The sequence below is a fragment of the Sprattus sprattus genome (assembly GCF_963457725.1).
Source record: "Sprattus sprattus genome assembly, chromosome: 7".
In the NCBI taxonomy this organism is placed as follows: Eukaryota; Metazoa; Chordata; class Actinopteri; order Clupeiformes; family Clupeidae; genus Sprattus; species Sprattus sprattus.
Genome location: NC_137926.1, coordinates 2,947,469 through 2,959,694, shown reverse-complemented (window position 1 = coordinate 2,959,694; position 12,226 = coordinate 2,947,469). Strand labels below are relative to the sequence as shown.

At 45.9% G+C, this 12,226-nt stretch overlaps 1 protein-coding gene across 1 annotated transcript in view; it reads right to left on the bottom strand.

Moving 5' to 3' along the window:
- chd1 (chromodomain helicase DNA binding protein 1) overlaps positions 1-12,226 on the bottom strand; it is a 30,882-nt gene that overhangs the window by 3,646 nt on the left and 15,010 nt on the right. The window contains exons 23-32 of the mRNA XM_080842826.1: positions 11,289-11,465; positions 9,649-9,809; positions 9,506-9,547; positions 9,273-9,406; positions 8,245-8,383; positions 7,291-7,441; positions 7,017-7,139; positions 5,108-5,251; positions 4,255-4,542; positions 266-388 (exon numbers count right to left, since the gene is read on the bottom strand). Coding sequence (XP_080698952.1) covers positions 266-388; positions 4,255-4,542; positions 5,108-5,251; positions 7,017-7,139; positions 7,291-7,441; positions 8,245-8,383; positions 9,273-9,406; positions 9,506-9,547; positions 9,649-9,809; positions 11,289-11,465 — 1,482 coding nt within the window. The remainder of the gene's footprint in view (positions 1-265; positions 389-4,254; positions 4,543-5,107; positions 5,252-7,016; positions 7,140-7,290; positions 7,442-8,244; positions 8,384-9,272; positions 9,407-9,505; positions 9,548-9,648; positions 9,810-11,288; positions 11,466-12,226) is intronic.

The window sequence follows — 12,226 nt, the reverse complement described above, 5'->3', positions numbered from 1 at the left end:
ACACAGTCACAGACACAGACGTCAGACACAGTCAGAGCCAGTCACAGTTAGTCACAGTCACAGACGGTCAGTCAGAGAGACAGTCACAGTCACAGTCAGTCAGTCACAGTCACAGTCAGTCACAGTCACAGTCACAGACACAGTCAGTCAGAGACACAGTCACAGTCACAGTCAGTCAGACACAGACAGTCACAGTCAGTCACAGTCACAGTCAGTCACAGTCACAGTCACAGTCACAGTCACAGTCAGACCGACAGTCACTCACCACACTGAAGGTCTTCTGGTCCAGCTCCTCGGACTCCTCCGAGAGGGGGGTGGCCTCGCCTCCTGCAGTGATGTGGACCGGCGTGTCCCCCTTCTTCCCCTTCTCCCCTTTCACCTCCATCATCTGTCAATCAATCAGTCACAGCATGAGCTACTGACACCTCCATCATCTGTCAATCAATCACAGCATGAGCTACTGACACATCTGACACCTCCAACATCTGTCAACTAGTCACAGCATGAGCTACTGACATCTGTCAATCAATCACAGCATGAGCTACTGACACATCCATCATCTGTCAATCAGTCACAGCATGAGCTACTGACACCTCTACTGACACCTCCACCATCTGTCAATCAGTCACAGCATGAGCTACTGACACCTCCACCATCTGTCAATCAGTCACAGCATGAGCTACTGACATCTGTCAATCAATCACAGCATGAGCTTCTGACACCTCCACCATCTGTCAATCAGTCACAGCATGAGCTACTGACACCTCCACCATCTGCCAATCAGTCACAGCATAAGCTACTGACACCTCCACCATCTGTCAATCAGTCACAGCATGAGCTACTGACACCTCCACCATCTGTCAATCAGTCATAGCATGAGCTACTGACACCTCTACTGACACCTCCATCATCTGTCAATCAATCACAGCATGAGCTACTGACACCTCCACCATCTGTCAATCAGTCACAGCATGAGCTACTGACTTGAAGCACACAAAACTTGCTCAACTGCCTGTCAGACGGACACACACACACACACACACACACACACACACACACACACACACACACACACACACACACACACACACACACACACACACAGCCACAGGCTGCAGGCTCTTTGCAGGCTCCATCATCTGTTAATCCTGTCAACCGGTCGCACCAGCCAGGGAGTAATTATGCTCAACAGCGTGGATATCGGTGTAATACAGCTTGGGGTAAATACAGGAGCACCTGCTTGAGAGATCACAGTGAATTGTCCTCATCAGAGTATTGCTACAGCCATCACTTTTGCGGTGAAATGGTAGGCAGTGAAAAGGATGTGGATTTTTTCCCCTAATAGTACCGAACGACGCTCAAGCGTACACAAATAAATGTACTGATCTTTTGCGGCTGTCCACATTTGGTCCGTTTTGCTGGTTCAAGTGCGATTATTCCCCACCCTTTCCTTCCCCGTCTCCCATCACATTACACTTTCTGTTTGCGGACCTTGGTGTGTTTATATCTTTTATTTACCAATGTTGCTAAGCAACGATGCAAAGTAAGAGAGGGGGAAATGGGAAGTCACACTGTTTTTTTTCTTCTACATGTTATCGTTCATTTGGTTATTTTCGCTCTGCCATGAATGATGCTGGTTGGATAAGGAGGTTTTTGCGGAGCCTTCTATGCAAGATGAATTTGAAGCTTGGCTTGCTGAGCACACATCCATACTAGGGCTGGGCGATATGGGAAAAAGTTATATTTCGATTTTTTCCCCCAAAAATTTTCGATTTCGATTTTATATCACGATATGAACAAAATCACCCCAAAATTTTTTGAAAAACGTACATGCAAATACCCGCATTCTGGTGCATTTTACCATGTTTTTCTCTGAGATGTAAATCATGTTATCAGCATATCAAATTCACAATTGATATAGGTTTGGTGGCCTGATAATTATGTTGGCTACATTCAAACTGACCACCTCATTAAAAGTATGACTGTTCAGGTCAGAAATGGCCAAATGTGTATTGAAACCCAAAGTCTTTAAGGATGGAAGCTGCCAGAAGTAAACGGTTCACGTAGGGGAAATAGTTTTCATACATGGCAAAGCTTGACAGCATGCCCAGCACACCAATGTTTGCATTGACATCATCTTTCGTGTGTGACTCAAAGAGAGGTATACAAGTGAGTGACACATTAAAAAAAATTAATCTTCTTTGGTGAGTGTGTGTTTAGTCGCTGCTGTCGTTAGAAAAACTGCCATTAGCTAGCTAACGTTAACGCCAGATTAGCTCACGGTTGTTATGGCAATAACAATACGATTATAGCCAGATAATGTCCATTGGGTGGTCCTTAATTGTCCACTACAGGTAAAACTTGGGCAACTCTGACTTACTTTCCTCTTCTTCGAAAAAAAAAAAATCCGTATGTCCATTTCTGTGGTCTGCTTCTAGCGCGACGCTCCGATCAAATCAGAGAATGAATGAACATTAATGACAGTTGAATCTGCGTGCGAGATGAGGCTGCGTAGTACACCAGGAAAACGCGGAGTGGATTTATATTGCTGTGGGTATTCCCCACTGATAAAGTTGAACGGATTTAATTGTGAAGCAATGGAAAGAATAATGGACTAGTAGACCAGCAGTCACGCACGCACTATTTTGACTGCAAAAGTGGGGGGGTCGAAACGACTTGTTTTGAAAAGTGAGGGGGTCTTGTCCCCCCCCAATTACATTGTCGCGACGCCCATGGGCTACGTGCGGCGCTGTATTCGCGGGTCTGTGAAAACATTTCTTTTTTCTTTTTTTTTTGAAGGCGCCATCTAATCGAACGTCTCATTTAAAACCGTAGAAAAAAATTACATCGCGATTAAAATCGAAATCGAAAAATCGCCCAGCCCTAATCCATACCCTCAAGCATGAATTGCCATGTACCGTTAGCTGTCCTCTAGTCGCTATTTTTAAGACCGTTTTAAGAAAATTGAATGTTAATGAATAATTTCACATTTAACGGTCATTTATTTATGGTGAAAGAATTTGGATCCACCCGATGTCATGAAAAGCATTTTCTCCCGGGTTTCAGATCAGAGAGCCTTCACACCAAATACGAACCGCACAAGGCCCCGTAGTAAAGGCCCCGTCCCATTATTGCCCTAGCACTTCGCCCTAGCACTTCGCCCTAGCACTTCGCCCTAGCACTTCGCCCTAGCACTTCGCCCTAGCACTTCGCCCTAGCACTTCGCCCTAGCACTTCGTTTGCGCGTTCGCGTGAAGGGGTAGGGTGTCCAATTCTTTTGGACCGAAGGGGAAGTGTTGTTCAACCCTTCAAACGGAGTGCGATCAGAACCAGACTACGGCTGAAGGGAAAGTTTACATTTCCCAGGATGCCTTGCGATCCCCTTGGTAACCAACTGACTCTTTAACATTTTGAAGAAAGATGGCTGCCAGTGCAGAAAGTTTACAAATCTATGGATATCTTCGCAAATAACTATTAAAAAAATTGAGTTCAGGTAAACCGGACCCCCGTTTTCTGGAGAACTCCGGTACGCTCCCCTCGGTACGCTCCCCTCGGTACGCTCCCTCGGTACGCTCCCCTCGGTACGCTCCCTCGGTACGCTCCCTCGGTACGCTCCCTCGGTACGCTCCCTCGGTACGCTCCCTCGGTACGCTCCCTCGGTACGCTCCCTCGGTACGCTCCCCTCGGTGCGCTCCCCTCGGTACGCTCCCTCGCAGGGCAGCCTTGTTCAGAAAACAGCTTTCACATCAACAAACTGAACCAAACTAACGGCTCAAGTGGACCCTGGCCCCGCACCAGAACCTTTTAGTGTGAAAGCACCCCGAGCCCCCTCATGCAGTCTCACCAGGACCAGATTGAAAACAAAGAACTCAGTCAATAAAGCCGGGCAGTTACCATGGCGGTAGCATGCCTTCTCCAGCGGCAGCTGTGGCTACTGACGTAGCTTACCACCACCGGTATGACTGTGTCTAAATGTCTACTGAACTCTGTAAAGCGACTTTGAGTACTTAGAGAAGATAATTGAAATAATAAACAAGAATGGGAGCATTCAGAGAATGCAAACCTCCGCCTTGTGACCTTGACCTTTGACCTTGACATCTGAAAATCTAATCAATTATTGCCATTATATTACCCAATCTCCCCACAAAGTTTGATGGCAATCGGTCCATGCGTTTCTGCGTAATCCTGTTGACAAACAGACAAACAAACATACAGGGGCGAAAACATTACCTCCTTGGCGGAGGTAATAAATACCTTCTCCAGCGGCGACTCCTCGACCCGAGTCACAGGCTCCGGAAGCTTGGCCTCCTTCTCCTTGGGTTCCCTCTTGTCCTTGCCGTCACGGGCGTCCTCCTTCTTCTCCTTCTTCACCTCCTTCTTCACCTCCCTCTCCTTCTCTTTCTCCTTCTCCTTCTCCTCGGGCTCTTTGGGGGTGAGGGGCTCAGGCTCGGAGTCCTCCTCCTCCTCTTCCTCTTCCTCCACCTTGACGGCCACGGGTTCCGCCCGCCCCCGTCTGGTGGGGGGCTTCACTGGCGCCACTTCCTGTAGGGGGGAGGGGAAATGAGGTCAGACCACAGTTCACCTAAATACAGGCAGTCAATAACAGACATGTGACTAATCTATATCTCTAATCAATAACCGACATATCACTAATCTATATCTGTAAATAAATAAGACAAAGCACTAATCTATATCTTTATTCTATAACGGACATATCCCTTATCTATATCATACAGGGCGTCAATAACAGACATTTCACTAATCTATATCGGTAAATCAATAACAGACATATAACTAATCTACATCATACAGGCCGTCAATAACAGACATATCACTTATCTTTAATCAATAACAGACGTATCACTAATCTATATCTTTAATCAATAACAGACGTATCACTTATCTATATCTTTAATCAATAACAGACATATCACTAATCTATAGCTTTAAGCCAAACTGCTCTCAGAACAGACATATCACTAATATACATCTATAAGCCAAACTGCTCTGGCAACACAAATTACGCATCTCTTCAATGAGCTAGAAGACCCTTCCCACTGATTGTTTTAGAATCGGCGCACGCAGTGCTGGGTCCGTTTCAACTCACCCTTTCTTCCTCCTTGTCCTCCTCTTCCTCGGAGCTCTTGTCCGAAGGAGGCGCTGAGGAGAGGCTGTTGACCGCCTCGTCCACCTTTACTGGCTTCACATTTTTGTTCTTCTTGCCCCTGGGTTTCCGCTTCCGAGAGTTGGCCTTAAAAAACAGAGGCAGGTAATTTAGAGCTAGGTCAAGACTTTAGGATCTCAAACACCAGGTAATTTACAGCTAGGTTAAGTCTTGATGAATCTCAAACACCAGACATCGAGCCTTTATTCTACAGTGCTCATTTCACTTGAAGAGGAAAACGCAACATATCAGACACACTCAGGTGCCGTTTACACGGAGGCTGGATTGCCTGAATCCGGAAAGAAATGTTTGCAAATCGGCCTCTCGTTAACGCAAACCCGGCAGATTGGGTCACTAAATCCGCAACCTTTTGAATCCGGTCTCCAGACTGGGTAGATTCGACCCGCTAGCGGATCTGTGTTTTTGTAAACGTCCAAAACGGTGAAAGTTATCACTTTCTAACCCGATGATGTCATTGCCCTACATGAAAGCCCCACTGCCTGTCTCGTAACCTCAGCCTGAACCCTTATTAACCTCGCTGCGTCACTTCATAACAGCAACAATTAAAACTAAATTGATGTTGATAAGAAGCTGGTTAGAAAAGGGATGAAATGAACAAGCCACACTTTAATCTATCACTGTTTAATCTATTTGCACCGTTTTTTTTTTTTTTTTAAAGTGTCAGCAATAGCTTCTATAAGCAAATCTGACGTGAAAAGATTTGTATTATAGACGGAAGTTTCAGCAATCGGAAGATTGCTAGTTTGATCTCGACTTCTGTTTTTAGTCACTTTATGCGTATGCTCCATGACGTCTTTACAGCAGATTCAACCGCTCCGATCCAGCGTTTCCGTGTAAACGTGAATAAAATTAGCATTTTCTTGACCAAGCTCCGTGATCGGGTACCAGATTCCCAAAAAATTCCGGATTCAGGCAATCCAGGCTCTGTGTAATTGTAGTCTCAGACGGGACAAGCTGCAGGTGTGAAAGGAGGACAATGCTGTCCGCAGTCACCGTTGTTTTCGCCACACACTCACTCACCCTCGATTTCCACCAGGAGCGGCTGTGTCGCTGATCGCTGCCATTCTAGTCTAGTTAATTCCATCAAATGCCCCGCTACGCGTTTCAGAGGCGACCCAGAAGCAGCTCAGCTATGCTATTAATATGCCCCTAATCTATTTTTGCCACTTCTGGGCCGCTTCTGAAAGCAGTTCAACATACTAAATCAGGCTTTCCTCATGAATGATCATGAGTATCACCCTCTTTCCCCCTGCAAAAGGACATTTGCCTTCCGGTCGGTTACATCACCACTATATCATCGTGCTAACTGACGGCACCAGGCCAGAAGTCAGTCTCTGCCTCTCATCCACAGTAAGTAAACATAATCTGAACATTGGAGCAATCGTGAAGTGGCCTTTATTGCTGGTTTGTTGTGTAAGACTGTTACAGATACAACACAATTGTATTTTTTACAACCAAACTCTTTGATCCATGTCAATGATTACTACACTTAACTGTACCAACTTTGTTTATTTTTAGTTAAAAAAATAAACACAATTAAAACAGACAAATTAAATAAACCATTATACTACGCAGCCTACTTGGTAGAAGCACAAAAAAAATCAGCAAAACAACAACATCGAACAAACGCTCCGCTTCAGCAAATCTCTTGGTGGTGTTTGAAGCTGCAGACCCAACAGAACCACCTCACAGACAGAACACGACTCAGCCAAGGGGTGGAAATTCCGGGTCATTCAGAGGCAGCCTGTCCAGCTCGACGACCGTGACCAGCGCCGGTGGGGTCTGAGGCTTAGCGTAACCGGCGTCGGTGTCGGTGCTGTTTTAAGCTTACCGTGCCCGCTTGCCGCTGCGCCTCCTTCTTGGCCAGGTCTTTGCTCAGTAATTTGATGAGGTAGTCCGCGCGCGTCTGCAGCTGCTTGGCCTGGGGCTTCTTGTCGGGGTCGTCAGGCAGCAACTGATCAGGGCAGACGCACAAGGGTTCATGCAGTCAAGTTCAGCACCAAGTTTTTACACACACACACACACACACACACACACACACACACACACACACACACACACGAATCAGTGTCTGAAGCCATCAAGGCCTAGCGATTGGTGCTTACCTTATGAGTGAGATTGAGGTCGGGGTCCATCTTGATCATCTCCCAGCTCCCGTATCCGTACTCATAGATGCCGATCAGCAGACTGGCATCATCCTCCTTCCCCCACTCAATGTCAAAGTGAGCTGCCTTTGAATGGCAAGGCAATTTATACCTGAAGCAAAAGAACACACATTCAAATTATATTTTTTTTACCCACAGATAAGGCGAGTGCACTAACATGCCACAACTCACACACCAGCCTGAAGTCTCAAACGTATCTGCCACACGAGCCTACAGCACTTTCTCACGAACACAACAAGTTTGCCTCGGTTATAACAACGATCAGATTCACACAGAAGTAGTGGAGGAGGAGCGTGACGTGCATGAAGGAGCATGATGTGACGTGATGTGCATGAAGGAGCATGATGTGACGTGATGTGCATGAAGGAGTGTGACGTGACGTGATGTGCATGAAGGGAGTGTGACGTGACGTGATGTGCATGAGGGAGTGTGACGTGACGTGATGTGCATGAGGGAGTGTGACGTGACGTGCATGAGGGAGTGTGGCGTGATGTGCATGAGGGAGTGTGGCGTGACGTGACGTGCATGGAGGAGTGTGACGTGACGTGACGTGCATGGAGGAGTGTGACGTGCATGGAGGAGTGTGACGTGAGGTGCATGAGGGAGTGTGGCGTGATGTGCATGAGGGAGTGTGACGTGACGTGATGTGCATGAGGGAGTGTGACGTGACGTGATGTGCATGAGGGAGTGTGACGTGATGTGCATGAGGGAGTGTGACGTGATGTGCATGGGGGAGTGTGACGTGACGTGATGTGCATGAGGGAGTGTGACGTGACGTGATGTGCATGAGGGAGTGTGACGTGACGTGCATGGAGGAGTGTGACGTGACGTGCATGAGGGAGTGTGACATGACGTGCATGAAGGAGTGTGACGTGTATGACGGAGTGTCCGCACCTCTTCCTCTCCTCGGCGTCGGCAGGGATGGCCTTGTGGAGGGGTGCCAGCTCCTCCTCGTGGGAGATGACCAGCTTGGCGTTCACCTGCACACCTGAGATCCGGAACGTTGGCCCCTTCACCTTGCCCCGTCTGCCTCCTGCGGCACACACACACACACACACACACACACACACACACACACACACACACACACACACACACACACACACACACACACACACACACACACACACACACGCAACAGCACGCGTTAGAAAGGAGAACGCCATAAAGTAAACTAAAGTATAGCTATTTCTAAATGTATTGGGCATTAAACTCAGTTTGTCTAGTGACTTAAGGAGTTAAAAGAATGTGAAATGTACTTTCTGCCTGAACATTTTCTTTTACACTCACACTGTATTATATCTATCCTTTTGTGCAGAAGAATGTTCAAGTAAAAAAAAAAAGCCCTTGTTCTACAAATCCCAATGAAACCCACAGGCGAAATGTGAAATGTAGTTTCTGCTTGAACATTTTCTTTTACACTCACACTGTATAATATTTATCCTTTGGTGCAGAAGAATGTTAAAGTTTATAAAAAGCCCTTGTTCTACAAATCCCAATGAGAGCTGAGGTGGACCCTAGAGATCCTGAGGCGATCAGTCAGCGCTGTAAAGTCAAACTCTAAACAGAGGTAGTGAAAGTGATCCTACTTTAACACACTTGAAACTGTGTATTCGTTTAAACCTGACACTCATCGCATGCAAATCTGTAGCAAAAGGAAGGTGCTTGAAACAGGCTGCTAGTAGTCAGACTGGTCAGGTGAACTAGCAGATGTTTAAATAACAAAGTTCAAAAGGTCATTAGGATGATGTACACAGAAGGAGTAGGAATGAAACATAGCCTGGGGATGTACACATAGCGACTGCAGAGTGTGTGTGTTCTTGCGTGTGTGAGAGAGTGTGTTCTTGCGTGTGTGTGTGTGTGTGTTCTTGCTTGTGTGTGTGTGTGTGTGTGTGTGTGTGTGTGTGTGTGTGCTCTGATACCTGAGGTCTTCTCTGGTCCACAGGGGTTCTCCCTCAGCGTCCTCACGCAGCCGTTGTGCACCGTCTCCGCCAGTCGCCTCAGGTCGTGCTCCGACTTATCCACCAGCTCTGCGTCTCGCGCAATCGCATCTAACCTGGTAGAGCAAAACAAAACCCACAGGTGTGTAAATACTTTGTGATTTTGTGGCCGGTTGATTTAAAAAAGGATTTATCGTAAAGACGTGAATAGTTACCTTTCCAGAGGGCCCCCAAATTTTTTGTAGCTCTTAATGAATCTACGGAGAGAGATAATTGGGTTTAAGAACAACTTCGATAACTGGACTCTGTATTCTGGGACACACACATCTCCATTAGTGCCGCTGTACATTATTTATACCTTCGAATTTCTGCGTCTGTGAAGCCCTTGATGTTCTCTCGCGGGATGGTCCGAGGTCGGCCGCGCTTCTTGGGCCTCTTGCGGTCCGACACGGAGTCGCTGTCCGACCCCGAGTACCTCCGGTTCCGGCTGCGGCGGCCCTCATTCCCGTTAAAGCTTATCTGCAAAGCCACGCCCACAACCAGCAGCTCATCACTCACAAATAAACAACAACAACAACACAACAACACAGGCACATCTTTTAAAAGCCTCCCAGTGGAGATGTACGTGTGGCAGAACGCAGGGATCCCAATGTGCTGAGTGCATGCGTCTCTAAAGGTCGACTGTATTTACAGAAATGGCTCCAGGGCAGCCAAGTCACTATTTGTAGACATTAGACAAGCACAAGTTCTTAAAGGGGACTAGATCATATAAATATATTATATATATTTAAACCAGCACAAGGTCTTAAAGGGGACTAGAACAGGTAATTTAACAAGTCTTAAAGGGGACTAGATCATATTAATATATTCTATATATTTAAACAAGCACAGGGTCTTAAAGTGGACTAGATCATATTTATATTTTATATATATTTAAACAAGCACAGGGTCTTAAAGGGGGCCGGAGCAGGTCTGACAGCTCATAATCAGAGGATATTTACACGACAGAAACCACTCTAGAAGTCAGTAGGGGTGGGTATTGCCAAAGAAGTCACGATTCGATTCGTATCACGATTCACATGCCACGATGCGATTCTATCACGATGCATCGCGATACTTTATTTTATTATTGCGATGCATTGCGATGCATTGCGAATTTTCACTGAACACTGTTAGAAAAAAATTAAGCCATTACCAGTGGCTGACTGGCTGTGTATGATCTGGATAGTGTGTTCAACTGATAACTCAAAGCAACTCAATTCATACATAGCTGTATTTATTGAAACGACTTTTGGAGGTTACTTAACACAAATATTATTATTACTGGATACACTGCATGTTTTGTTTATGAATGACTTGTCGCAGTATCGCGCGGCTGGAAATGCTTGATGTTCGCCAACCATTCATGTAATTTTAATTATAATTATTATTATTATTATTATTATTTTTTTTTTATTAATAATCGATACTTGCCGTCAACAATCGATGCAGTAGATCGTGAAAATTAGAATCGCGATGCATCGTCATGACAATTATTTGGCACACCCCTAGAAGTCAGGTCCCTGCACTGCAGAGAGGCAGTTCATACTCAAAGTATGGGAGCGGATACAATGCCCGACAGTACTTCAATGCCCACAGCCCCAATCAATCATAGATTGAGGCCTCGATCTCATGGATCTCTAAATTTGTAACCTGTACAAAATGCAACTCTGGCTGAAACAGTGACAGAATGTCAAGAAAATGCACTTGCTCCTGTTCATAACAAACCTGTAGTGTTATTTACCACATGGGTCATGCAGTTTCATTAGTTTGCCATTTTCCCACTGGAACATCATTGTTATTCAAAAGACATCCTGCAGTGAAACAAGCGCCTCCCTGACACAAATGACTGATCAAGCCAGTTCATTGTCATTCAATCTAACATTCCAAGTGGGCTCTAGAACATTCCATGCACATTCCTCTGGAACATTCTGTTCTGTGCTGCTGTTCTGCGCTCACCTGCTTAGCACACTTCCTCATGCGCGGCAGCAGGTAGATCTCCTTCAGCTCCTTCTCCCGCTCCTCCTCCTCCAGACGCCGCCGCTGCTCCTCCGGGATGATGTCATCCCAGTTATGACCCCTGTGACTGTGGGTCATGTCCACCTCATCCTCCTCCATCATGGAGAAGTTCGCCACCTGCAGGACAGAGTTGGAACATCAGGGCAGAGTGGGTGGGGTGCACTTCACGGACCAACAACAAACCATCTAATGATCCACTGCTGACCCCGAGCGACACAAAAGGCTTTTTCATTGGTGGTCACGGCTAGGGACACGGCCACATTAGGGTTTGTTGACAAGCTTACAGCTAGTGTACAGGTTGTTGAAAATTATGCTTATTTGTTACATATTAAATGTTTGTTGAAAATTAGGCTTATTTGTAACATATTAAATGTTTGTTGAAAATTAGGCTTATTTGTTACATATTGAATTTGTGTTGAAAATGACGCTTATTTGTAACATATTAAATGTTTGTTGAAAATTAGGCTTATTTGTTACATATTAAATATTTGCTGAAAATTAGGCGTATTTGTTACACATTCAATGTTTGTTGAAAAGTTGCTACAGCTAGAGTTTGCTGATCAGCCGCTATGAACCATCAACATACAGCCCTTTACCCCCCGGATACCCCCAGCTCTCATTTCACCTAAAAACTGCACTAGACGCAGGACAGAATGCCATTTAAACTGGACTAGACGCAGGACAGAATGCCATTTAAACTGGACTAGACGCAGGACAGAATGCCATTTAAACTGGACTAGACGCAGGACAGATTGCCATTTAAACTGCACAAGAAGCAGGACAGCAGCCGTCATGGTGTCCCGTTAGAACTAAGTATTGGCCTTGGTGGAGAAAACTCCACTCTCCCTTGCGTTGAGGAGTTCTTTGCCTCCAGCAGG